We start from the raw sequence: 24,600 nt of genomic DNA, 5'->3' as shown, positions 1-24,600 counted from the left end.
GGAGACACAGAATCTGAAACAGGCTCCAGGCTCTGAGCGGTCAGCACAGCGCCCAACGCGGGGCTCGAACTCACAGACCGTGAGTTCATGACCTGTGCCGAAGTCAGACGCTTAACTGACCGAGCCACCCAGGCGCCCCCCCCAAAAAATTATTTTTAAATAAAGTAAACTTTCTTTGGGGGGCGCCTGGGTGGCTCAATCAGTTGAGCATCCATCTTTGATTTCGGCTCAGGTCATGATCTCGTAGTTCATGGGATCGAGCCATCTCTGCACTGACAGTAGGAAGCTTGCTTGGGATTCTCTGTTCCCTCTCTCTGCCCCTCCCCTGCTTGCACTTACTTGCTTGCTCTCAAAAAATAAATATTCAAAAATAAATAAATAAACTTTATTTTTCTCCTGTTTGCAGAGAAAATGCTGACTTTGTCTTCTTTCTCCATCCTTACAGGTTGGTGACATTGTGAAAGTCACAAGAATGAATATAAATGGCCAGTGGGAAGGCGAAGTGAATGGGCGCAAAGGGCTTTTCCCCTTTACACATGTCAAAATCATTGACCCTCAAAACCCTGATGAAAACGAGTGATTGCTGTTGCCTGTTTCCTGCTGCTTCATTGTTCTGCCTGTCATAGTCTTCTTTGAAGTGGGAAAGCATTCTCTCTCATAGGCAAGTTACACTGCATTGCCGATGTCCAGCTTTCTGCAGAGTGGCGGTCTCTCACACCCATTTGGAATGCACACAGTGGCTGCCTCGGCATTTGTATCATAGTCGTGTTGTCAAGAGTAGCCGATTTTAGAGTTCTTTTGGATCATAAACTGGAAGTACTGGTGGAAGCACACAAGTGGAGAGAAGTTGACGAGGAAAGGGTCTGTCTTCTCATCACTGCCCTGTTTGTACTTGTGACTGATTCTATCATGTTCATCAGATGGAGCTTGAGGCCGTGATGAGACATTGCACGTTGCTGTTCCACAGAGCAGTGGCTCAGTTGCCATTTTGTTTTTCGTTTGAAGAACAGAGCAAATGAACCTTACAGAAGAGGGAATTCTGTCCTTAACTCCCCAAATCTGGCTCTTCTTTTTTCCTTTTGGTTTGGTTTTGGAAGACTTAATTAGATTTGTGTGTTCTGAACAGGTTTTTAACTAGAGGGTTGGATTTTTGTGGTATTGTAAGGAATGACTCGTGCCTCTGAGCTTCCAAACTGAAGCTGCTGTAACTAAAGGAAAAAACAGCCCTGAAGCAGAGGCCTTTATTGTCTTGGTTGCCAATTGTACCTTGTTTTGCCATATTGCAAACAGCCCACAAAAGATCAGTCCTAGTGTGCCAAGCTGTGTGCATGGCCTCTTGGATTACATTGTCCCCAAAAGCATCAGAGTGAGGGGTGATTTGGGGAAACCTTTGCTTACCTTGTTTGCCAGTGACAGGAGCAATGTGGGGGGCGCACTTAGCCAATTTTCTGTCTACTGTTTCAGTGAATACACCCCTTTAAGGTATAGGAATTAAGTTTCTTTAAAAAATGAAGTTGTTCATAGAATCATTGAAATAATTAATGAATCTTTAAATTCTACTCACTGAGGCTCACTCCTCGCCACCACAGCCCAAGTTCACAAGGCTGCCAGAGAAAGATGGTGCTGCTAATACTGGTTCCCCAGTCTGTATGTCTCTGATGCCCTCAGGCAAAGAAAATGTAAGCTCTGCAAATTGGTTAATGCATTTAATGTCTCAGATTTTAGTCACTAGGGAGAACCATTAACCATTTAGCAATTTGATGTTATTGTTTCCTTGTTAGCTAAAAAAAGGGCTGTTCATATAAGCCCGCTTGATACAAATGTGTGGCTGATCCCTCGACTGGTGCACATAGCAGATTAGGATTCTGGAACCTTCATGCAGTTCAGTCTGCTCTCCCTTCTGGAAACTGGTGAAGACAGGCCTCAGCTCAGAATGAATACAGAAGACCTAGAAATGTAGCAGCCACCTAATGAGTAACTGCATCATTTGCTGAGCGTCTGCTGTAGCCATGGCCCTGTGTCCCAAGGGTCTTAGGTTTGGAGGGCTAGAGCGATATATTCTGATGACGGAACCAGCAAAACAACCATTTTTTCAGTCTGTCTTTAAATCCATATTTCATTTGGCTGGTATCTGCCATATGGAAGAATCTTGAAAGTGTTCTTGTGATAAAGTTAATGATCAGTTGGGAAAAAAATCACTGGCTGCCTGTCTGTGGTCTTCCCAGAAAAAAATGCAATCTGCTCTCCCTAGTCAGGGAGAACTGTGGCCACTTCTTGCTCTGAAGGTGCCTCTCCATTGTAGTTGCCTCATACTCATTTCAGGCCCAGCCTAGCTCCCACAGTAAGTGGTACGTGTGTGGCAGCATTCCTGCTCTCTGCCTGGACGCAGCACTTGCCTTGCAACCAGTGACCCAGTACTAAGGGGGTTGTGAGCATTATATGTGCCTTGTTTAAAGAAGGCACAAACCTTAAGACTTTTTTTAGCCAAATTTAGCTGAGGGGCTTGGTTCAGAGTATAAGAAGTATATGGCCATTTTGGAAAGCAGGGTTTCCTTTCAGCTATGTCTGCTGGCCCATGGCAAGACCCACCTCGTGTAGAGCACTTCAGAATCAGAACACCCCACAAACCTACTTTGGCTTCATAATAAGTCTGCTTGTCACTTCAGCCCACGTACATGTCTCCAGGGCTGCCCAAGAGATTGGGAGCCTGAAATATGGTGAACCTTGAGTTCTGAACTCTCAAGATACGTGCCAAAAGTAGTACCTTTTTGACTTAGGACCTTATTAGTTTTCTCATCAGGCAGGGAAATTCTCTTCATCACACTAAATATACAGAAGACTGCATCCTTGCCTCAGCTTCATGCCTGGGTTCCCCAGTGATTGGGAAAGACTTCCTGTTTCAGAAAGCAATGCGAATCTTCCAGAGGAGCTGCCTTGCCTCCTTGGTTGGTCTCCTTTTAAGATTGTTCATTATTGCTACTTGGCTCTGCTCTACTGTGTGTCACCTAAGAAGATATTTGGATATTAAATTAACTCGGGAACTGAACAAATTATGAAGGGCATTGACAGTTTGATTCAAAACTTGTTTATCCTGAAAAGGACCTCCCATGCAGGAGTTGTTCTTGTCATTTCTTCATGGTGTGTTACCACCTGATGGCATGGTTAGAGAGGAGCACGCGTTGACTAGCTGCCATTTGACAACTTTGGTCACCCAGACAAGACACCTTCTGTGCTCATGTTGGAAAACTGAAAGGGGGGGAAAGACAGCTGCTCCCTCCTTGGAGCTGAAGGATCCCTGGCTCCATGCTAACTTTCTTTTACAGCTGTTTACAGACAAGACAGGCCGAGGCAGACAGCCACTGCTCTTGTAATGTTTGCTCAGAGGAATATGACCATTTTATTTTTGAAAAGGGATGATATGTTTTTTTGCCAGGTGTTTATAATTTAATCCTTTAATATTATGTTCATTAACCTCTTAAAATGAGTGACTTTTGATTGTTTTAACACAGTACCTAAGACTAATGCTTTCTGTGGACACCACTGAGCTCTGCCTCAAACTCCACCCTCTGGGACCAGAGACCTAACTCTGGTTAACTGATATCAGTGTGGTAACTGAGCTGGTTGTATATTCTAAAAGAGTAGAAGGACAGTTCCCTGACACAGGGTTGTTGTCTCTGCAGGAGGAACAGTGGCCTTGCTTCTAGACGGTCTTCACTGTGTGTTTTAAAATGACAACAACAACAACAACACAAAACTTTTGACCTGTAACTTAAAGATCATAAACTTCAGGCAATAATATTTTCTGTGTAAGCTTTTAAAATTATTTTTGGGGATCATAGCTTGTTTTATTTTGTGCTATAAAATTAACAGTATTAAATGACTTATATTCTTAGAACATTGAGTGTCTTTTCTTAACAGATTAGTGCCTTTTTATTTTTGTATTCATTTTACGTTACTGATCCCGGCATCAGAACCCTTGTTTCCATGGCCTGTTTGTACATTGTCTCAATAAAACTTGCATCAGCCGGTGGTGGCAGCAGCGGCTTTGGTGTTTCGGTGTCTCCTCAGTGCTGCCTGGAGGCTCTCAGCCCATATCAACCTCCCAGTCAGTTTAGCACCTGATGAATGCCTGTGAAACACAGAAACAACTGGTGCCTCTCCTAGGGTGCATCTTGCTTTGGCCCTTCCCCACACTTGGAGCCCCCTACAAAAGAGAAACCGCTGGTTCCCAATGTGTGAGCACAGTAGGTGCTGTAGGGGGCTGGTGCTCAGTCTTGGCCTTCTGAAGATGAAGCAATAGTTGCCACAGTTTACACCACCAAGGTCCCTTCTAGGCACCTGTATCTGAAGACGTCTGTTAAATATTTGTTCAGCACAAGCTACCCAGGGTTGAATGGTTTCAAGTGGAACTAAGTCCTAAAAAACAAGCAGCCTCTTCTGTTTCTGTCTATATATAGCCTTCCTGATAAACTCCAGGGACCTTCAGGTAGACAGCTGGAGGTGGGGGTAGGGATGACACTTTCCTGACACATCCCCTGAGTCAGAGCCCTGTTCTCACACATAATTTGTGTATGTATTGAGAGGTCCACATTTCTTTGTAGTAAAACCTCCAAAAGTGAGTTTCAGGAAGTGATACCAGTCCATATTTATGCTTAAATGTACTCCCTAGCTTCTACTTTCAGGGTAGTGCAGAATTTGAAAGAAAAGTTTGCCTTGAATGGGAATACAAAACTGTTAAGTCATTCTGGAAGACACAGTGCCCTAGAGACACCTTTGAAGAATACTTGGTTTGAAAAGGTGTATTTTGAGCAGCAGTACTGAGCTGGGTACCTCTGTGGCAGGAAAAACCCTTGGAAATGGGACCAGGTGAGGGTGGCTGTCCCTCCACCTTCCTCTGCTGAGTTAGCCTCAGTGCACACCAGCAGAGGCCAGTGCCCAGATCTTGAAACCTCACTCCACAGTAAAAACTGTGACATTGCTGCGCTTTTCACATGGTCTCCTCCTTGGTCCTTGTTCTGGGAGGCTCTTCTCTTGCCTAGGCATGGGCCCTCTTCCCCAGCCCTTTCTCGGGATCTGACCTTGATCTTGAAGTCTCCGTGCACACCTTGGTTCCCCAAGTCTTCGCAACCTAAGCTGGAGGGAATCCCTGTCCCCGCCCTAGAGAGCTCATAGTGCAGACGGGGTGAAGGTGGCTCGAGACAGTGGGAGCTGCTGTGGAGCCCTCGGTGGGTTCAGGATGGCTTCTTGGCTGCTTAGGGGAAGAGAAATCAACGAAATCCGGGTGGAGGGAACAGCTCAGGGCTGGAGAGTGCCTGGCTTTGTCATAGCCCCTGGAGACCTCAGGTGACCTGCCCTTCCTCGATCCCTTTTTTAAGTTCTCCAGAGGTGTATGCAGCCAAGTTTGAGAACTACTTGTGCCACTGAAGCCCCTCACTCCTGCGCCTCCAGCTCTCCGAAGTCTTGGGCCAAGGGGCTGTGGTCTATGTTCTGCCTGTGCTAGGAGAGCAAGACTGGAGTCCGCCGGGGCGAGAACCCAAGCCCAACCCCACGGGAAGACTGCCAGTTGAGATTGCCAGTTGCCGTCCCGCCTTTAAGCGAAAGACCCTGAGGGTAGAAGACCCGGACGCCTTCGGACAGCAGTGCGCGGGCGCGGCCCACACACACCTGGTACTCCCAGGAGTCCTGGGCTCGAAGCCCGGCTGCAGCACGTACTCCGGCGCGGCTGCGTCACCTAGACTCCGGTTCTCCGCTTTTCGGACCGGCTCTGGGGACCACCACCACCGCGTCCTCCAGACCCCTTCCACCCGACCCCGCCACTGCCCACGCCTAGATGCGGCCGTCGGTCCCGGGGGCAGCCGCCGCTGAGTCGGGGGCAGGAGGACAATCACCCGGAGGGATGGAGAGGAGGACCCCGGGAGGGGTGAGGGTAGAGAACACAGTGCACTGGGGCCGCAGGAGGCTCCCTCCCCGCCCTCAGGTCCCAGAAAGGGTTTGCCCTTTTCCGGACGTTGTCCAGAGCGCATGGCTCTCGGGTGAGGTCCCCGGCGGCTGGAGAGATCGCGGGCTGTGGGGTCTGGCTACCCTGGGCTTCCTGGTGGCAGGGCCGAGGGCCAGGTAGGGTGGCAAACAGAAGGTGGGGAGACCGAAGCGGGGCCCGGTGGCCGTCAGCGCTACCCTTTTCCGGACGGCTTCCCGGGGCCAACGAATTTGCCCTCGCAGGGCTCCTGGGCTCGGGGCCCTACGAAACCTGGGTCCTGGCGGCTCCGGAGGGCAGGGCTGGTGTGTCTCAGCTTTGCCTTCTCTGAAATGGAGGCGGGCACAGGTGAAGGAGGGGCTGGGGGCGTGGCTAAGGCGGCGCGCTTTGAGGGCAACCTACACCCACCCGCCCGAGAGCCCCGCGGAATTTGCTGTGCAGGCTGAATCTGAGGCAGCGGCTGGGTGGGGGCGGGGGGCGGGGATGTCCTCTGAGTGGGCTCCAGGAGCTGCCCACCAGCCGAGTCCTGGAAAGAGGGAGTGAGTGAGTTACTGGGAGTCTGCCCCGTAACTGCGTCCAGGACGGGCACCAAGAGGAAGAGAGACCTGGGCAGGGGCTGTGCCAGGCCCAGTGACCAGAGGAAAAGGACCCAAGCCCCAGTGCCAGCCATTCGCGAATAGTGGTTTGAAGCCCACTTGAGCTCCCCCAAAACAGCTCTGAGGAGTTTGGGGGATTTGACTTTGGCTTCAGCGTTGGAGGAAAAACATCCATAGGATGCAGCATTCAAAATACGGGTATCTGAAGAAGCACATCCCTTCCACTGTCCATTCCACTCCCCAGGATCTCCCTGTTTCTAGTTTATTATGTATTATATATTTGATAATATATTAATATAATTATGTATATTTCCAGAATTTTTCTATAACATACAAGCAAATATACCTCTGTAAATATCCTTTCTAAATGTTTTCTGTTCAGAAAGGTAGCATAGATTACTTACTTACTGTTCTGTACCTTGCTTTCCCCAGTCTGTTTTAAAGATTACTGTCTTTGTTCTTTTTCACCACTGTATAGTACCACATGATATACATGTACGGTTACTCATTCAACAATCCACTATTGATGGACATGTATGTCCTTTCCAAGGAGGTCAGGTGCATTAAAATGAGCTGCTCCAAGTGGGATTGCTGGATCAAAGGCTCTGGGTATTTGCAGTTTTTAGAGGTGTTGCCAAATTGCCCTCTGTAGGGTAACTTACACTTTCACCAGAGATGTATAAGAAAATATTTACAACATTTTTCCAAACCCATTGTAGACCCGTTTTATGGTTGAACAGTATTCCTCCACGTGGCTGAGGTAGCTTAAACCAGGACATTTGTCATTGAGGGTGTGGAAGTTGTTGCCAATCCTTCTGATGATAGAAAATCTTCAGGTCTAAGTAAGGGCCACAAGGGCATGGCCCACCTTCCAGCCCTCAAGCTGACTGTGGCTCAATCCTCGCCCCAGGTGCCTCCTGACCTTCTGGTCCCTCTGCCCCATTCCAACCCAGTGCCAGTCCTACTTGTTGGTGTGTTTTTTTACTGAAGACACATGGGGTGAAAACCCCTCACCCAGCTGCTCTTGGGCCCTGTAACATACCTCCATGCTATGCTCCTGCCCAGAACTCAGCACCCAAGCCAGTCTGGGCTGGCACATTTTGAATTCCCCAGAATTTACCATCATACCTCCTTGCCTTTCCCTGGACATTCCTTCTGCCTGGATGCCCATCTCCTCTCTGTTGAACTCCTAAGGGCCTGTCTGTCCTCAGTCCTTGCCACCCCCTAGTAAAACCCTTCTGGCCTTTCTCTCCCTCCAGGAGGACTAGAATTAGGACTGGGTACCCCATAACCTGGAAACAGGACAGTCCTGGCAGCAAGCCAGCAGCTTGGGGAGGGCCATGGTGGGGCTGAAGAGGTCAATAGGAGCTGGAGCTGGCCTCCACAGTCAGAGAACCCAGAACGGTGTTCACACTGTGTAGACCAACCGGGCTGGGGGGAGGATAGGCTTCAGTAGCTACAGCAAGTCAGGGATGAGCCTGGGATATGGGGTTTGTCTCAGGCTCCCCGAACTGGAGATCCCCTAACTTCTGTTTCTATATGAATGAATCACCCTGTAGCTGTGGGCACAGCTGGCCTTAACTCAAGCGTTGGCTGTGCTGTATCAGCCCCCAAGATTTCATGGGAGTCAGTTAGATAAACTTAGGTCTCTGTATCTGGAAATCCACCTAAGTCTGGCAGGGAAGAGGCTGGCTGCCCTCAGAACCCCAAAGCTCAGGTAGGCCCTGCTGACCCTCAGACTTGCCTCCAGGGGGCGCCAGTGTCAATCCCAATGTTCAACATTGCCTCTATCTCATGTTCCAAAGGATCTCCCTACACACCTTGGCGTCCAGCCCCTAGTCTGAGGGGAACCGGGAACAGGAGAAACTGACAGGAGCTGGTAGATGGAAGGAGAACAGAGACAGGCTTGGACAGGGATCACCTACACACACCTGCTTCTCAAACCTTGGCAACCCCCTCCCTGCCTTTGGGGTGTCTGCTAGGTCTAGGGGTCTCTCAGCCACTTCAGGTCACCTTACTACATTTCAGCCTGGGGTTCCATTTCCCTCTTTGCTAACATCCCATTGGATGTTTTCCAAGCCAGATGTTATGGTCTTGCCCTGCCACATTTCTCCTCCAGGCCTCAGCCCCTCACCCACCTGCATAAGTGTGACCCATGCAGGCTCTGGTCCTGCCCCTGGGTGAGACTTAGCCTTCTGAATTCCCCCATCTGTAAAATGAGGGAGAGTGTTGCTTGTCCCCCTGGGCAGGGTGGGACATAAATAAAGGACGTTCTCTGAAGGCTGTATCTGCCTGGCATAGGTGACTGTTACTGCTGTTGTTTTTGTCATCCTTACAGGAAAGCAAAGTCCAAAAAGGGGAGAGGTGGCAAAAAAAAAAAAAAAAGAGAACCCAACACGAGCCACTAAAGGAGCACTAATAAGACACAGAGTTGATGGGCCCTGATGTGTTTAATGATAGATGTGACATCACTTCCCCAGAAAGTATCATTCATTCATTTCCCACATAGTCACTGAGTTCCAGTTTGCTGGAGGTACAAGCTCAACCTGAACACAATGCGAAGATCAGGACAGTCAGGACAGTGAAACAGGGGGTAACCAGGAGCCAGGATATCAGGGCCTGATCAAGTTCCAGTCTGGGGAGGCTGGTCAGGGAGGGCTTCCTGGAAGAGGGGACATACCGTCAGGGGGCATTATGATTTATAGGAATCCAGGAAGTTCTCCTGATATAATGACAGATGGGAAAAAGAAAATGTAATAAAATATAATTTAAAATAGACCGTATTAAGTGTAGGGAGAAGGCAGACCAAAGAGACTGAGCCTCCTAAGGTAGTCAGGTTACCTATGGGGTAGTGGGAAATGATTTGGATTTTCCTTCTTGGGGAGCTTACTCCGGGTGATTCAACTCCCACTCCCCACGTCACTCCGCCGCCGACGATTCGAAGACTTAGGAAAGAAAGAAAAGAAGCAAGAATCAGATCCGGTGCGCTGCCCAGCTATGCGCCCCTCTAAGGTCCAGAGGATCCCTGGGAACCCAAACCCCGCCGGCGGCGTCCATGGCCAGAAGGGCCCCCGAATGCCTCCCCATACCCCGCGACCCTTTGTGAGGACTCTGAAGCCACCGGCCTGACCCCTGACCTGGAACCGACCCCCAACTACCAGCAGGGACCCGGCGGGGCGGTGCTGGGCGCCGCGGGCTTCCCGGCCGCAGTGTCGCCGCAGCGCCGGCCCCGCCCCCGCCCGCTCCTCCCCCCCCTCCCCCTCCCCCCCAGGCGGCCGCGGCCCCGAGCGGCTCCAGAACGGAGGCCGGCGCCGAACCCAGGTGAGCGCCCGCCCCGGGGACCCCAGGCCCCTGACCTCTGTCCCCGCCATCCCGGTTCGGCTGCCGGGTCTCGGCTCCACAGTCCCCGCGACCCGGGCTAGCTCGCGCGCGCTCTCAGATCTTGGACCCCGGGCCGGCGCGTTGGGGGCTGAGGTCGGCAGTCGGGGAGAAGAGACATGCTGGAGGCTGGAGCGCCTCTGTTCCTTCTCTCCTCCCCCGCCAGGCCCTTCCTCGCTTGCCGCGGGGCCCTGCGGTGTACCCGTCCCCCTTCCTGGGCCGTCCGGTTTGGTGAGGGCACCTGGTCCAGCGGGAAGGCTGCAGGAAAGATCTTCCCAGATAGAGGGAACTGCACGTGCAAAGGCAGGGAGAGTGCACGGGAGTTTTGCGCCTGAGCCCAGCAGGGGAGCAGGTGAGGGCAAACTTGAATTCCATCCCAAGGAACGCTAGAAGGAACTGAGGGCCCCAACTGGACAGCAACCTCCCCACTGCTGTTTCTGTCTAGCCTGCACTGGCTTAGGGGAGGGTGGTGTCCCTGTGAACCAGGACACAGGCTCCTGGTGGATAGTTAGCACTTGGGCACTGTTACAACTTTTCAGCATTGGGTAGTTTGTAGGCAAGGGACAGCACTCCACAAAATCTTGGCGGGGGGGCGGGGGGGGGGAGGTGCAGGGCCCCCTCCTGCTGCAAGAACCTTTGCCCTTGAGGCAGCAGGGCTCCAAGCCAGCCTGCACAAGGTAGGCCTGCGGAAGGTTCAGTCCCCAGCAAGTCTGTTTCCAGGGCCAAGGCCCTGGAGGGTCTGAGATACCTGGGCACCTGGGAAGGGAGAAACAGCCTAGACAGGTAACTGGCAGCAAGTGAAAGTTCCACCTTTTCTGACATCTGTGGCCCAGCAGATGAAGCCTAGGCCAGGCAGGAAGGAGGTAGGTATGGCTGAGCCAGAGGAGAAGCCAGGATCTGGGGAGGGGCCCCCTTGTGCCCAGGAAGGGGACAGGTGGGGCAGGTGGTAGCCAAATCTTACAGACCTGCCTTGGTGATGAGAGGGTTAAAGGGCATCGGTATGCCCAGGTGGCCTTTAAGTACCACCACCTCCTGAATTATAATGGGTGCCTCTAGTGCAGGTTACATCAGATGCCAGGCAGTAGATTGTCCTTCCCAACTTTTCCTCCTGTCTTCTTGGCCCCCTTGCTCTCAGGCACCCACTCAAAGCCCTTGCAGGGATCTGGGCAAGACCAAATAGGTGCCAGCCCCACCTCCAGTTAGACTTCAGGAAGAACTTCCAGGGAAAACAGAAAGGATGACAGTTGGATGGACTGGGGGAAGATCATTTGTAAACAGGGCAGCTTTGTCCCAGGCCTTCCAAAGTCCAGTCTGTAAGCTGAATCTTCCAGAAGGCCCACCCTGTGGCCTTGAGGACTTTGGCTGCAGGGATCTCTTTGCTGACCAGGTGACCTCTCCCCATGGCTTTGTGGCTTGCAGGGTGATATGGGGGCTTCCTGGGTCCCCTCCTATCTTGAAACTAACCAAGGTGGGAGGGAAGTGGGAGGCCACCTGGATGGCCCTGCCTGCTGCCTGACCTTGGCAAGCCCTTGGCCCCTCAGTTTCCTCATCTGCTGTTGGATGTGATCTCTGCACCATAGGCCTGGAGGACATTTGTGAAGGGGGGAGGTGCACAGGGTGGGAGCTCATGACTGCTGGGCCTGGGCTGTGTGCCTGGCCTCCCTTTCCCCCAACCCCATCAGGCCTGGGCTGGCCGCCCACTTCTATTCACCATGGAGCTGGGTTTCCCTGGGGACAAGTAGCCTGGCCCACCCCACCCCCACCCCACCCCCTGACGCGCGCCCCCAGTCTCTCCTGGCCTAACTCACACTAGGAGGAGGAGTAGAGGCTGGGCAGCCTCTTGGACCCCTGCCCCACCCCACGCCCTGCCTTCCAGGGCTGGTCCACCTCTGGGCTGGGCCAGGAGGAAGAAGCTGTGGCTGTCCCTGGAGGAGGTGGGTATCCAGGGGCTGCCAGCCGGGTGGGGGCCAGGGCCTGGGAAAACTAAACATTACCCCCACTGCAGGAAGGAGAAACCCCTGGACCAGGAAGGCCAAGGTGCCCTGGGGTTTGACCCCAGGCATTGTGGCCTCCCTAGCTGCTGGATTTTGAGTGGGTTGCAGAAATCAGGATTTACTGGACAAGGCAGCTACACCTAAAAGAATGGCTGAGGTTGGAGCAGAGGGGCTCCCCAGGCAGTAGGCACAGCAAAGATGGGAGGGGAGAGTGAGGCCTCAAAGGGGAGGTGCCACCAAGGTCCCCTACATGGTTCCTAGCTCAAATGTGCTTGTCCTCCAGAAGCCCCTCCCCTAGTCTGTCTCTATCTCTCTGTATCTCTACTCACATTCCCCATCAAAGCCCTGGTCCCTACAGATGCCTCTGTCTCCCCTGCAGGTCCTGGAGGCAGCTCCTGCTGGGATGGCGGCTCCAGCATCTTTAAGGGCCACAGGGGGTCCAGCCCCACCGGGGGCACCCTAGGACTCCCACAGCCATCTGTGCACCTGCCCCCCACTCATCTGTGGGCCACTCGCCATGGGTGGGTGCTTCTCCAAGCCCAAGCCAGGTACCTCCTCTCTTCTTGCCTCATTCTCCCCTCCCTCCTCCTCCCTCTTCCCTCCTCCCCCTCCCCCCTCTGCCTCTGAAGTAGGTCAGGCCGGGCGGCAGCCGGCTCCGAATGTTAATTCCCTGAAGGCTGGAGGGAGTGGGGGCTTGGAGCCATTCTCTTGGATCCCCTCCAATGGGTCCCCCTCTTTATTTGGGGATTTGGGTGTTTGTGGTGGGAATAGCAGCTGAATCTTTCTTGAAAAGTAGAAGTTACCCGTTCCTCCTGCCCTGGGGGAGGGGAGGGGGGCAGTGTCCCCTAGGGTTGGGGAAGAGGGACTCTGAGGACACCCTCAGCCACTATGTGACCCAGGGCATGCAAGTTACCTCTCTGAGCCTCAGTTTCACTCTCTACAAAATGAGCCTGATCTCTCAAAGTTGCCATGAGGGTGGAGTGTTCACCTCTTCTGATGTCCTGTGTGACCTTGGGCCGAATTTCCCCATTTGTGCATGAAATCCTGCCCTGCCTGGCCCAAGAAGTTCTGGCCAGAGGTGGGGGCTTCACAGATGCTAAGGGAGACCCAGGTCTGCTCTCCATGGAGACCCCTGTCTGTTGGGCTCTCTCTCCAGCCCCTATTTTCCCTCTTCTCTCTTCACAACACTCAGGAAGGCAAAAGAACGGAGGCATGTTACTGGCCTCTCTAGTGCCTATTCAGTGCCCCCGCCCACCTGCCACCCAGGCCACCCTGCCCCAACCAGCTCGCCCCAGCTCCCCTTACCTGATACCCATCAGCTCCATTACCTTGGAACACATGAGCCTATTCTCTCTTTCCTGGGTCTGAGGGAGAACTTGGGGCAAGAAGAGACCTTTGATGCCCTGCCAGGCAGAGGAACACCCCCTTCACCTGCCTCAGGAGCCAGCTCTCCCTCCCCCCATGACTATGCTGTGGGTACCCAGCCCTGGGCCTGATCCTACCACCCTTCCTGCTTCCATGTATGACTTGGGCAAATGATGTCCACTGTCTTGACCTCAGCCTTCCTCCATCCGAAGTGGGCAGAAAAATGCTAGCTGGTCCCAAATCTGGCTCCTGTAGGACTACTGGGCTGGCAGGAAGCCAAGAGCAGAGGGTGCCATCTGCAGTTTCTTGTAAAGGGCCTCAACAGGCTGGCCTGCCTGAGGCCCCTGGCCCCAAGTTCCCAGTTCAGGAGCTGGCCATTCTCACCACCCTAGAGGCAGTGGTAAGAACTTGCATTCTTGAGCCTAAATTCAGCCCTGCCCCTTCCTGGCTGTGTGGCCTTGGGCAGGTGACTTCACCTCTCTGTGCTGCTGTGTTCTCATGTGTAAGTGGGGCTAACCGTTTTGCCCCCCACCTCCACCCCCTCATGCAGACTATTGTGCTTAGCACAGGGCCTGGCACACAGGAGGCTGTGCAGAATGTTACTATCCCCTCTTTTAGGAGCTAGGTTCCCTGCTTCCAGGACTCCCCTGTGGAGCTATGGCAGAAGGGCAAGATTTTAGACCCCAGGCACTCAACACTGGGCAGGTCAAGGGTGAGGCTCAGGAAATTTCAGGTTGTGGGAGTGAGAGCATTTGGGCCATAGAAGTTCAGCTGGGGTCAGCAGGGGCTATAGGGAGACCACAACAAGCCCAAGGTCTTTGTGCAAATTCTTCACCTTCTATCTTGCTTGACTCTGACTTGGAGCACATCAGCACACATTTCCTGAGCTCACTCTGTATTCCTTGTGTTCCATTGGCTCTGTGTTCCTGATAGGAAGTATTCCAGGCCAGACCCACACTAAGCTCAGAACTAGGAGGAAGTGCAGCTCTCTTGGCATCTGGTCACTTGCCTTTTAATAGGACACAAGTGCTACCTAACAGCTTTCCCTTTTTGCCATGGCTGTCAGGAAGCTCAGAGCTCACCAATAAAATGCTACTACCCAGCTTTATCTGTTGAGCTTCTGCTCTGGGTTACATATATTAAATCCTTCAGCATTGACTATCACCAAAGAGGTAGGCACTGTTCTCTGTTTTATAATGAAGGCGTCTGCAGTCCAAAGGGGCTAAGGCAGGAGCCCATGGTCACATGGGCACCTGGGAATCATTTGCTAGGGTTGATCTGGCTCTATGGGTGAGCAGAGACACCCTCTCCATCCACCTTTACACTACTGTTCCTGACTTAATGGCTTCCCATTAGACTGCGTCAGCGAGCTCCTTGGAGCCTTCTGGAAGGAGGTGGAGGATGAAAACAGCCTGGCTTGGTTGTTATCTGGGCCCCTGCCAGGCTGTTCCTGTGAGCTCCCTCTCTACGTTCACATAGCTGGTGTCAGCTGAGTCCAGGAGTATTTTCCTTTTTAATTCTTCTCAAAACATTCTAACATTATTACATAAAGTATGGAAATGGAGGCAAAGAACCTACCCCACCCTAAACCCGCACCCCTCCCCCTTCTCCCACCTGATACAACAGCTTCAGCTTGGTGGTGTGCTCCCTTCCTGCCCAGCTGGAATCATGGAGGAACCTCAACCACCCCCCTTCCCCTTCCCTCCCCTCCCACGCCTGGGCCAGGCTAGGGGCTGAGACTTGAGGATAAGGAGGGGGAGGGGTTCTACTTTCCCAGGCTTCAAGCCAGTGGGGGATTAGCTCTGCAAGAGAGGAGGGACACGCAGGGAGTGGGCAGCCAGAGGAGGCATCACCTGAGCTGTTCAAGTGGATGGGCAGCAGTGAGCCAGGGCAGGGAAGAATGGCAACCCAGACCAAGGAACTGCCTAGGCAAAGGCCCAGAGGTGTGACTCTGTGTTTATTTCTGGAGTGTCAGGTCTGGGGTGGAGGGGAGAAGAGGTGAAAAGGGGAGAGGGCTGGAGGCTCTGGTGCCTTGGGACTTGGGACTCCTTGGACTCCTGCTTCCTCATTGGGCCCATGCTGTGCCAGGGGCTTAGCTTCCATCACTCAGCCCAGGAGGCCAGATTATTGCTGCTAAAAATTCTGTTTATTGTTTCCTTCTAATTAGAAAAATACCCCAGGCACATTGTAGGGAATTTAGAAAATGCAGAGAAATATACAGAAGAAAATGACAGTCTCTGGCTAACTGACTGCTTAGAGTAGTCGCCACGGGCACTCTGGGGAAGCATCTGCACCACAGAAGCTTCAAGGTGGGCCCCATGCCCCTCTGTACAGTCCCTGTGCACCCATCCCTTTGGGTACAGTTCACCTCCAAGGCCCCACACCCTTGCACATGAAGGTGTTGAAAAACCAGTGCTTGGCAAATGATGGATTCTTAAACTGGTGAGCATAGCTATTTTAAGAAGTTGAAAATACTGTGTGTACACTTTTTTTTAATTAAAAAAAAAATCTCAAACCTATGGGAACATTGCAAACAGAACAACAAAGCCTTGGTTTCCCATTACCGAGATTCACTGGCCGGGAAATGAGCCATACCCAGGTTTGAACGCCCTGTTCTCCCTGGAGTCAGACCCTAAACGTGCCCCTGATCCTTCAGGGATGTCCTTCTCCATCAGGGACTGTGCAGTTGGAATCAGAGCAGGATTCAGGCCACCAGGGTTCTTCCCCCCACATAAATTCTTAGAGAAAAGGCAATTTCAGGGTCAAAGGAGCTCCATTTGTGGGCCCCTCACTAATTTGTTACTGAAAAAGAAAACATGCAGGAATGAAATCAAGCCAACCCAGCTCACCTCCTGCTGTCTCTGTTCTGCTTCTAGCTTGTTTTTTTTTTTAATGAAAAAAAAATTTTTTAAGTTTGTTTATTTAGAGAGAGAGAGAGAGAGAGAGTGCAGTGCAGGCGTGCACACATGATTGTGCTTGCTCCTGAGCGGGGGAGGGTCAGAGAGAGGGAGGGAGAGAGAGAGAATCCCAAGCAAGCTCAGCACTTATGAACTGTGAGTGTGGGCTCGAACTCATGAACTGTGAGATCATGACCTGAGCCGAGATTAAGAGTCGGGTAATTAACCAACTAAGCCACCCAGGTGCCCCTGCTTCTTGCCTGTTTTAAGGCTCTTTGCTGATGTTGCAGATGGCTTTCTGGAGAGGTGGAGGCACAGGAGAGAACTCAAACTCAAAGGGACCAGCCTGCCCAGAGCCTATGGGGTGGGCAAGGAGGTGGGCAGGGCTGGAAACTCACAGTGCTGCCCTGTCTACCCTACAGTGGAGCTCAAGATCGAGGTGGTGCTGCCTGAGAAGGAGCGGGGCAAGGAGGAGCTGTCAGCCAGCGGGAAGGGCAGTCCCCGGGCCTACCAGGGCAATGGCACAGCCCGCCACTTCCACACTGAGGAGCGCCTGCCCGCCCCTCACCCGTACCCTGGTGCTCAGGACTGTGTGGAGGCCGCCATCTGCCATGTCAAGGACCTCGAGAATGGCCAGTGGGTGCTGGGTCTAGTGGGGCAGGGAGCAGTCAGAGGGCCCAAGATGGGAAGGCATGGTGCAGGCCATGGATGGGGTGGGCTGGGAGGCCTGGAGGGAGCCCTTGACGAGCACCTGCGCCAGCCACCACCAGTGTGGCTTCTCCTGGTCTGGGCCTGCTCCCCAGAAAGCTAGACTCTGGGAAGAGGTGCCCACCAGAGGTGGTGCCTGGTGTCTGGCCTGATGTCTGAGTGCAGCCCCTCCCCAGGATGCGGGAAGTAGAGCTGGGCTGGGGGAAAGTGTTGCTGGTGAAGGACAACGGGGAGTTCCACGCTCTGGGCCACAAGTGTCCACACTATGGTGCACCCCTGGTGAAAGGTGAGCTGTCCCAGTACACACAGGAGGTGGGGTGGGACCTCCCTGAAGGGTGGTTGGCCACTGCACCATCACAGGCTGGCTTGGCTCTTCCCTGGACCTCCAGGGTCTCATCTATTAGTGGGGGTCTCCTGAGCTGTGGGGAGGGGCGAGCAGCTGCTGGAACACAGGGGAGGGGAGCTGTTGCCTGTGGCCCCAGCCCAGCACTGCTTCCCTTAGGTGTGCTGTCCCGTGGCCGGGTGCGCTGCCCCTGGCATGGTGCCTGCTTCAACATCGGCACCGGTGACCTAGAGGATTTCCCTGGCCTGGACAGTCTGCACAAATTCCAGGTGGGGCCAGGGGGGCAGTAGGGTGGGAGCCTGGGGGTGCAGGGCAGGGGATGGAGCCCCCCAAAACCTGGTCCTGAGCAACACAGCCCTTGCAGGTGAAGATTGAGAAGGAGAAGGTGTACGTCCGAGCCAGTAAGCAGGTGAGGGCGTGGCTTGGGCTCAGGCAAAAAGGAGAAGTGAGGAGGGCATCTTGGCCCAGGGATCAGCATGTGCAAAGGCCCTGTGGCTGGGGGCAGAGTGAAAACTGTACAGTGGGGATGAGGCTGGACTGCAGCAGCAGGACCTGGCCTGCTGGGATGATGGCATAGGGAGGATGCCATTCCATGACTCCAGCTCCCAGCTGCCTCTTGCTCTCTGGACATCCCCAGGCCTTGCAGCTACAGCGAAGAACCAAAGTGATGGCCAAGTGTATCTCTCCAAGTGCTGGCCACAGCAGCAGCACCAACGTGCTCATTGTAGGCGCAGGTTGGTGGTGAGGTTATGAGGGGTAGGGCAGGGTGGGGGAGAGGTGGTCCCTTAACCCACAGCACCATCCCCTCAGGTGCAGCTGGCTTGGTATGTGCAGAGACATTGCGGCAGGAGGGGTTCTCAGACAGGATCGTCTTGTGCACACTGGACCGGCACCTCCCCTATGACCGGCCTAAGCTCAGCAAGGTGGGAGGAGGGGCAAATGGGAGCCCAGGCAGGCCCCAGACCCCTAGCTCTCTGGGCACAGTCAGGCCCTCTCAGCGCCTTGCTTGTCACCCCTTGGGGGTCTGACCAGCTGCCTCTCTGCTCAGACCAGGCCTGTTTGTGGTACCCTATAAAGATGTGGGTTTGGTGAATTCCATTCTGCAGCCCCTTTGTGACCTGGGCCCAGCTAGGCATTGGGTCCTCCATTGCAAAATGGAACACTGGCCACCTGGCCTTATCTCAAGATAGCTATCTCCTGCAGTCCCTGGATGCACAGCCTGAGCAGCTGGCCCTGAGGCCCAAGGAGTTCTTCCGAGCCTATGGCATCGAGGTGCTCACCGAGGCCCAGGTATGGGGCCAAGACTAAGAAACAAGTCTGGGGAAGGCTTAGTGAGAACCACAAATGATGTGAGGCCATGCAGGCCCCTGGAGGTGTGTGTGGTGGGGGGAGGTGTTCTGCCCTCTTGGCCCTGATGTCTAGGCCCTCCCGGGGGTGCTCCAGGCCTGGAAGGCAGCACTGGATATTCTTCCAGTCAGGATTGTGGGCACATGCAGAAATCTGTTCAGAGCTGGGGCCGGAGAGCATAAGGATGGCTTTGAGGGGAAGGTGATGTCAGAACCTTAAACAGTAAGGAGAAGCCAGGTGAGGGAAAGAGGACCATCCAAGTGGCAGGAACAGTGCCTGTGGAACCTCCTGTTCAGAGGGTCTGGCAGGAGCTCGGAGGGGCAGCCAGGCCCAAGTCCACGGCCAGGCCCACACTCTGCCCGGCGGGGGTTGCAGGTGGTTACGGTGGACGTGAGAAACAAGAAGGTTGTGTTCAAGGATGGCTTCAAGCTGGAGTACAGCAAGCTGCTTCTCGCACCAGGGAGCAGGTAGGAGGGTGTCTCCCCCTTGTACCCTGTTGGCACTTGGCAGGGCACCAGCCAGCATGCGAGGGATTGGGTGCCGGGAGCCCCTCACTGATGCTGGCCACATCTCAGCCCTAAGATGCTGAGCTGCAAAGGCAAAGAGGTGGAGAACGTGTTCACTATCCGGACACCTGAAGATGCCAATCGTGTGGTGAGGCTAGCCCGGGGCCGCAACGCAGTGGTCGTGGGAGCTGGCTTCCTGGGTGAGCAGCCGGGGCTGGTGGGGGCAGTGGTCAGGCTGTCATGGCTGGTCCCAGGGTGCAGGGTGCTAGACTACCATGTACCACCCCTTAGGGATGGAGGTGGCTGCTTATCTGACTGAAAAGGCCCACTCAGTGTCCGTGGTGGAGCTGGAGGAGACACCCTTCAGGAGATTTTTGGGGGAACGTGTCGGTCGTGCCCTCATGAAAGTAAGCCCACTCTGACTCTCGACACCTGGGCTGTCAGAACTCCAGGCACCCAGCCCAGCCCAGCCCCTGGCTATGCTCTCATCCATGGCCTTCTTGCCCACCTTCCCTGACAGATGTTTGAGAACAACCGGGTCAAGTTCTACATGCAGACAGAGGTGTCTGAGCTACGGGCCCAGGAGGGAAAGGTGGGCCCTTCTTCCTGCCCCTTCTCCCCTGTTCCCAGGAGCTGGGCCTACCTGCTAACCCGCCCCCTCCCCACAGCTGAAGGAGGTCGTGCTGAAGAGCAGCAAGGTTGTGCGGGCTGACGTCTGTGTTGTGGGCATTGGTGAGTGGGTGGGCAGGCAGGTGCAAATGAGCACCTGCACATGCTCCAGAATGGCCTTGGGCCAGTCTCTTCCCCTCCCTGGGCCTTGGTTTTCACATCTGTAAAATGGGTACCCCAACCATACCCACTTCACCAGGCTATCAGGGAATGGGTGTTCCACATTTAGCCAGGGCTTGGCATGGAGGATGCTCCCAGTGACTGCTGCCCACAAATATTCGACTCCACAGCCTGCCCCATGTGGGCTGCAGAACACAAACAAGCCTCAAACTGCTCCAGCTGAGGTGCCAGTTTGGGAAAGGACAGAGCTGGGAGGTGGCAGCCTAGGGGCTGGGAAGGTATGGCATGCTGACCCTACCAAGGGCTTCATGGAATTTCTCAGAGGAGGTGATACATGAGGCCGCATGGGAGGCACAGGGTCTGTGAGGGTCCAGGCAGAGGGGACAGGATGCATGAAGGCTGCAGGATGGGCAGCCCATTGGATGAATGGTCTGGGGCTGAATTGTGGTGAGTGAAGGGTATGGGTCATGGAGGACAATGAGGTGGGAGAAGGGAGGGACCAGGGAATGGACATGGTGGCCCCTGTCTTGTCAGGTGCGGTGCCTGCCACGGGCTTCCTGAGGCAGAGCAGCATCAATCTGGATTCCCGAGGCTTCATCCCTGTCAACAAGGTGGGGCTGGGGGGTGGTGGTGGCGGGGGCAGGCAGGGTGCTGGGCCGGGGGTAGTGGCATGTCCAAGTCAAGGCCACTGTGCCACCCACAGAGCCCTGGGCCCTCTCCCCACAGATGATGCAGACCAACGTTCCGGGCGTGTTTGCAGCTGGCGATGCTGTCACTTTCCCCCTCGCCTGGAGAAACAATCGGAAAGTGAACATCCCACATTGGCAGATGGCTCATGCCCAGGGTATGGCCAGCCCTGCGGCAGGATAGGGGATGGGAGGCTGTCCCAGGGTCTCAGCTTCCCCCAGGCCCACTCCTCAGTTGCTGGCCTTGGGTCCCGGTCTCTGGGTTAGACATTCAAGGCTTTGTGGTGGCCTGTCTGGGAGCCTCCTCCAGGTGATCAAGCCAGCTGACAGGGCGCCTGGGTGACTCAGTCAGTTAAGCATCTGACTCTTGATTTCAGCTCAGGTCTTGATCTCAGGGTGTTGATCTCAGGGTTGTGAGTTCAAGCATCATGTTAAGCTCCTCACTGGGCATGAAGCTGACTTAAAAAAAAAAAAAAAGCTAGCTGACAGAGCAAGCCCTGTGGCCCATCCACAGACGCCCCTCCAGTGCCCTCAGGACACCCCACCCAACTAGCCACAGTGTCCCACCCCATCCTTCCACCAGCCCCTCCTTTCCTTTCATCCTCACCAACCTGTACAGTCACCCAGGGAGAGAGAAAGGGATTTAGTAAGACACGGGCCACCTTCCCACTCAGTGCTTCTGTCTCCCTTGGGCCACTCGACTGGCTCTGTGAACACAGTTGTTTCATGCAGGCCCCTGGGAGGCAGCCATTTGGGCCTGGAAACTTGGGCTCAGTGGAGAACTGTTGTGCTCTATGACGAATAGCTCCCCCACCACACACACACACACACTTGGTGGTCACCATGCCCCTGAAGCCTCATTTACTGTGAACACCTGGTCTGAGTCCCTAAGATGTAGGTACAAGCAAGTTAGCTGCCTCGTGGGGAGGACCACCTGACTCCCTGCGCTCACCTCTCCTCTCTCACTTCACATTATCTGAGCATCTGCTGCCTGAAATCCCACTCCTGGTACCAATATCTGCTCAGGTTCAAGGTCTAAAGTTGGTGCTGGTTTTAAGGAACCAAAGACCACTCATCAGTCAAGTACAATTAAGGTTTAACTGGGAGGGTCTAGGAGGCTCTCATAGCCCTCCAACTACAGGGTCCAGTGGGGCCTGGGAATATGAACTGGGAAGCACCCACGCTATTCTCTGGGGCCCTGGGTGTGGCTGTCATCCCTACTTCCCTGGGCACTTGTGCCCCATTCTTCAGACCTGATGTGTCCGATTATTGTCTGGGTGCACACCTGAAATGGAGGCAGCCCAACAACGCCAGGAAACAGACCTTCTAGATGTGGGGCACTTCATTCAAATTCTCTAGAGAAGCAATCTAAGTGACTGGCTTTGAGCCAGGTGTCTCCTCTGCAATTGAGTGTGGGCAATGGGCTGAGCAATGATGCACCTGTTCACCTCTGGGAAAGCAAGGAGGAGTAGCTCCACATGTCAGAGGTCCCCAGAGAGCCCCGGCAGGCAGTGTAGGGGTGGCCGGGGCTAGGGTCGGGGATCTCATGACCCTGAGTCTTACAGGGCGCGTGGCGGCCCAGAATATGCTGGCGCAGGAGGCGGAGATCAGCACCGTGCCCTACCTGTGGACAGCCATGTTTGGCAGGAGCCTGCGCTACGCTGGTAACAGAAGGCCCGGGCAGGGGCGGGGCCAAGTGCGTTTAGGGGTGTGGCTAAGGTGTGTGCGGAGCGCAGAGGTGGAGCTTGGAAGTTCGGGCGGGGCTATGAGCATCCTAGGGGCGGGGCCGCGTCAGCTGTAGGAAGAGCGAAAACTGATTAGGGGTGGACTAAAAGGACCACCTAAAAGGACAAAGGGAGCAAGGCCTGGTGGGGTATTCAGGGGGGATTTAGGAGGCCACAGGACGCTGACCCGGGGGAGCCCCATCCCCTCCTGTACGGCCCACAGGGTACGGAGAAGGCTTCGACGACGTCATCATCCAGGGGGATCTGGAAGAGCTCAAGTTCGTGGCTTTTTACACCAAGTGAGAGCAACTGGGTGGAACGTGGCAGCCGCTGAAGCAGCGGGAGCTCGGTCGGGAAGGGGAACTCATCCCAGAGGAGCTCTGCTCCAGAGGAGGGGACTTACCTGAAAGATGGACCAAGTGGCCAAGGGAGGCAGCTAGGCAGGAGACCCACCAAGGGAATGTGAGGAGGTGGGGCAGTAATAACTCCAGCAGCCACGCACTGAGACAGGACATTTTATCTTCAGGACAGCAATTTGAGGTGGGTGTTGACTCCTGCTTTGACGCTGAGGAAAATCACACAGGTAGAGAGAGAGAGTGGTGATCCCAGGAGTGGAGCCAGCTCTGAACTCCACTGAGGAGAAAGACTGGAACCTCAGTGGGCCTCTGGCAGGATCCTAAAGCCCATGCTGGGCCAAGCAAAGCAGGGAGGGCTGGGTGCTCAGAATATTTCTGTTGTCCTGGGTAAGATCACTCCCTGGGCCCCAGTTGAAGAGGAGTACATCAGGGTCTCTAAGAAGAGAGGCCACTGCTGGGCAGTCCTCAGGCTCAGTTACTCTGTCCCTGCAGAGGCGATGAGGTGATTGCTGTGGCCAGCATGAATTACGATCCAATCGTGTCCAAGGTGGCTGAGGTGCTAGCCTCGGGCCGTGCCATCCGGAAGCGGGAGGTGGAGTGAGTGTGGGCTTCAGAGATATGGGGGTGGGGGAGGGGGAGGAGGTCCCCTAAGGGACTGGTCCTTGGTAGCCAGCCACCCCCATAGCCCTACAGAGCCTTCCCCCTATTCTTGGTCCACATCAGTCTATGGAACATCAGGACTATGGGGTGGTTGGGACAAGGGTTGTGCTTTGTGAATGGGCTGGTTATTTGTGTTCTTGGGGGATAGAAGGGGAAAAAGCTGTTGTCCCAGGGCAGGCCCAGTGCTGTGGGGAGGGGTCAAAGCCCTTGGTCAAAGCCATTGCTTAGGCAGTTACCTGGCATGGGACATCCAACTGGACATGGTTGTACTGAGACTGGCAGAAGCTAGGGAGGTAAAGGCAGCTAGTGATGCCTCTGGGGACACCCTACATAGAGTTGTTGGGTGGTTTTTTTGGTGTCTGGGAGACACTGGATGTCAGCTATTCCCCTCACCCCAGGCTGGTGCCAATGGGAGTCACCCTGTAGGCTTAAACTGCCTGCAGAGAGGCCCCCTCCCCCTGCCCAGGGACTGGGGAAATCCTGGAGGCCACGGGACAGGGGTAGGCCTCAGGCTGGAAACAATGGAGAACCAAGAGGGAACATGATGAATGACATGCTCTCTTCCTGGCCTTCTCTCTATCTCTCTCTCTTGCCTTCGAAAAGGCTGTTTGTGCTGCACAGCAAGTACGTGGTTCTCTGTCCTTCCTGTTGACCATTCTGAGCCTTTCCCACCTAAGCCCAGAGCCTGTACCCCATGGTCTTTCCCTCTATGCCTAAGTACCCATTCCTGCTGGGCACCAGGGCCTGGCACAGAGCAGGCCCCCTGCTGTCCTCAGCGATCAGCTGTTCATGGTGCCAAGTGGGGAACCCTCTGTCTTCTACCCTGACTCCTCCTCCCCTCATTCCTGCAGGACCGGCGACATGTCCTGGCTCACAGGGAAAGGATCCTGAGCTCGCATGCAGCAGACTTGGGCAGGCACGCTGGGGCACCAGGGACAGAGGCCAAGCCTTGGGGGCAGGTGCCAACCTCCAATTTCCCAGGATCCCCCAGGGCAGAACCTGAGCCTTCCCTGTGCTTGCCTTCGGTTGCCTGGCTCACCTCCAGAGAGGCTTCTGCTGCCTCCAGGAGATGCTTACCCCCCAAGGCCTCAGCTGCCACTGATGGCTGACAATGGAGGCAGGACAGGCCTGTCCTCTTCTCCCTTTCTTGAGACTGGTTCCCTACAGGACCCTGCAACATATTAGATATTATCTTAAAATTAAAATGCACACGTTTGCAGATCTGTGTGACTTCCATTGTAATCGGACAGATACTCATGGAGAAAGCACAACCACAC

At 54.3% G+C, this 24,600-nt stretch overlaps 2 protein-coding genes across 6 annotated transcripts in view; both read left to right on the top strand.

Annotated features, from left to right (window-relative positions):
• CRKL (CRK like proto-oncogene, adaptor protein) overlaps positions 1-4,044 on the top strand; it is a 37,131-nt gene extending 33,087 nt beyond the window's left edge. Inside the window, exon 3 of the mRNA XM_007091066.3 lies at positions 446-4,044. Coding sequence (XP_007091128.1) covers positions 446-580 — 135 coding nt within the window. The 3' untranslated portion in view covers positions 581-4,044. The remainder of the gene's footprint in view (positions 1-445) is intronic.
• A 5,791-nt stretch (positions 4,045-9,835) lies between these two features.
• On the top strand, positions 9,836-24,518 carry AIFM3 (apoptosis inducing factor mitochondria associated 3). 5 transcript variants are annotated; one of them, XM_042961829.1, is made up of 22 exons: positions 9,843-9,891; positions 10,115-10,300; positions 11,762-11,882; positions 12,322-12,490; positions 16,627-16,840; positions 17,089-17,198; positions 17,415-17,524; positions 17,620-17,664; positions 17,893-17,989; positions 18,066-18,178; positions 18,459-18,545; positions 18,978-19,069; positions 19,178-19,308; positions 19,400-19,515; positions 19,629-19,700; positions 19,777-19,840; positions 20,432-20,508; positions 20,624-20,741; positions 22,149-22,247; positions 22,531-22,606; positions 23,156-23,260; positions 24,175-24,311. In XM_042961829.1, exons 4-22 carry the CDS (start codon positions 12,460-12,462, stop codon positions 24,212-24,214), a joined length of 1,797 nt encoding a protein of 598 aa, XP_042817763.1. In that variant the 5' UTR covers positions 9,843-9,891; positions 10,115-10,300; positions 11,762-11,882; positions 12,322-12,459; the 3' UTR covers positions 24,215-24,311. The 5 variants fall into 5 exon arrangements, with proteins under 5 accessions (XP_042817764.1, XP_042817763.1, XP_042817767.1 ...); XM_042961833.1 differs by lacking the exon at positions 24,175-24,311 and adding an exon at positions 22,834-22,847 and having other exon boundaries at positions 23,156-23,233; XM_042961831.1 differs by lacking the exon at positions 17,620-17,664.
• The last annotated feature ends 82 nt before the right edge of the window (positions 24,519-24,600 follow it).

Source organism: Panthera tigris, chromosome D3, assembly GCF_018350195.1.
Source record: "Panthera tigris isolate Pti1 chromosome D3, P.tigris_Pti1_mat1.1, whole genome shotgun sequence".
NCBI classification, from domain to species: domain Eukaryota; kingdom Metazoa; phylum Chordata; class Mammalia; order Carnivora; family Felidae; genus Panthera; species Panthera tigris.
Note: the sequence above shows the minus strand (reverse complement) of the source record. Positions and strands in the feature narration are given on the sequence as shown.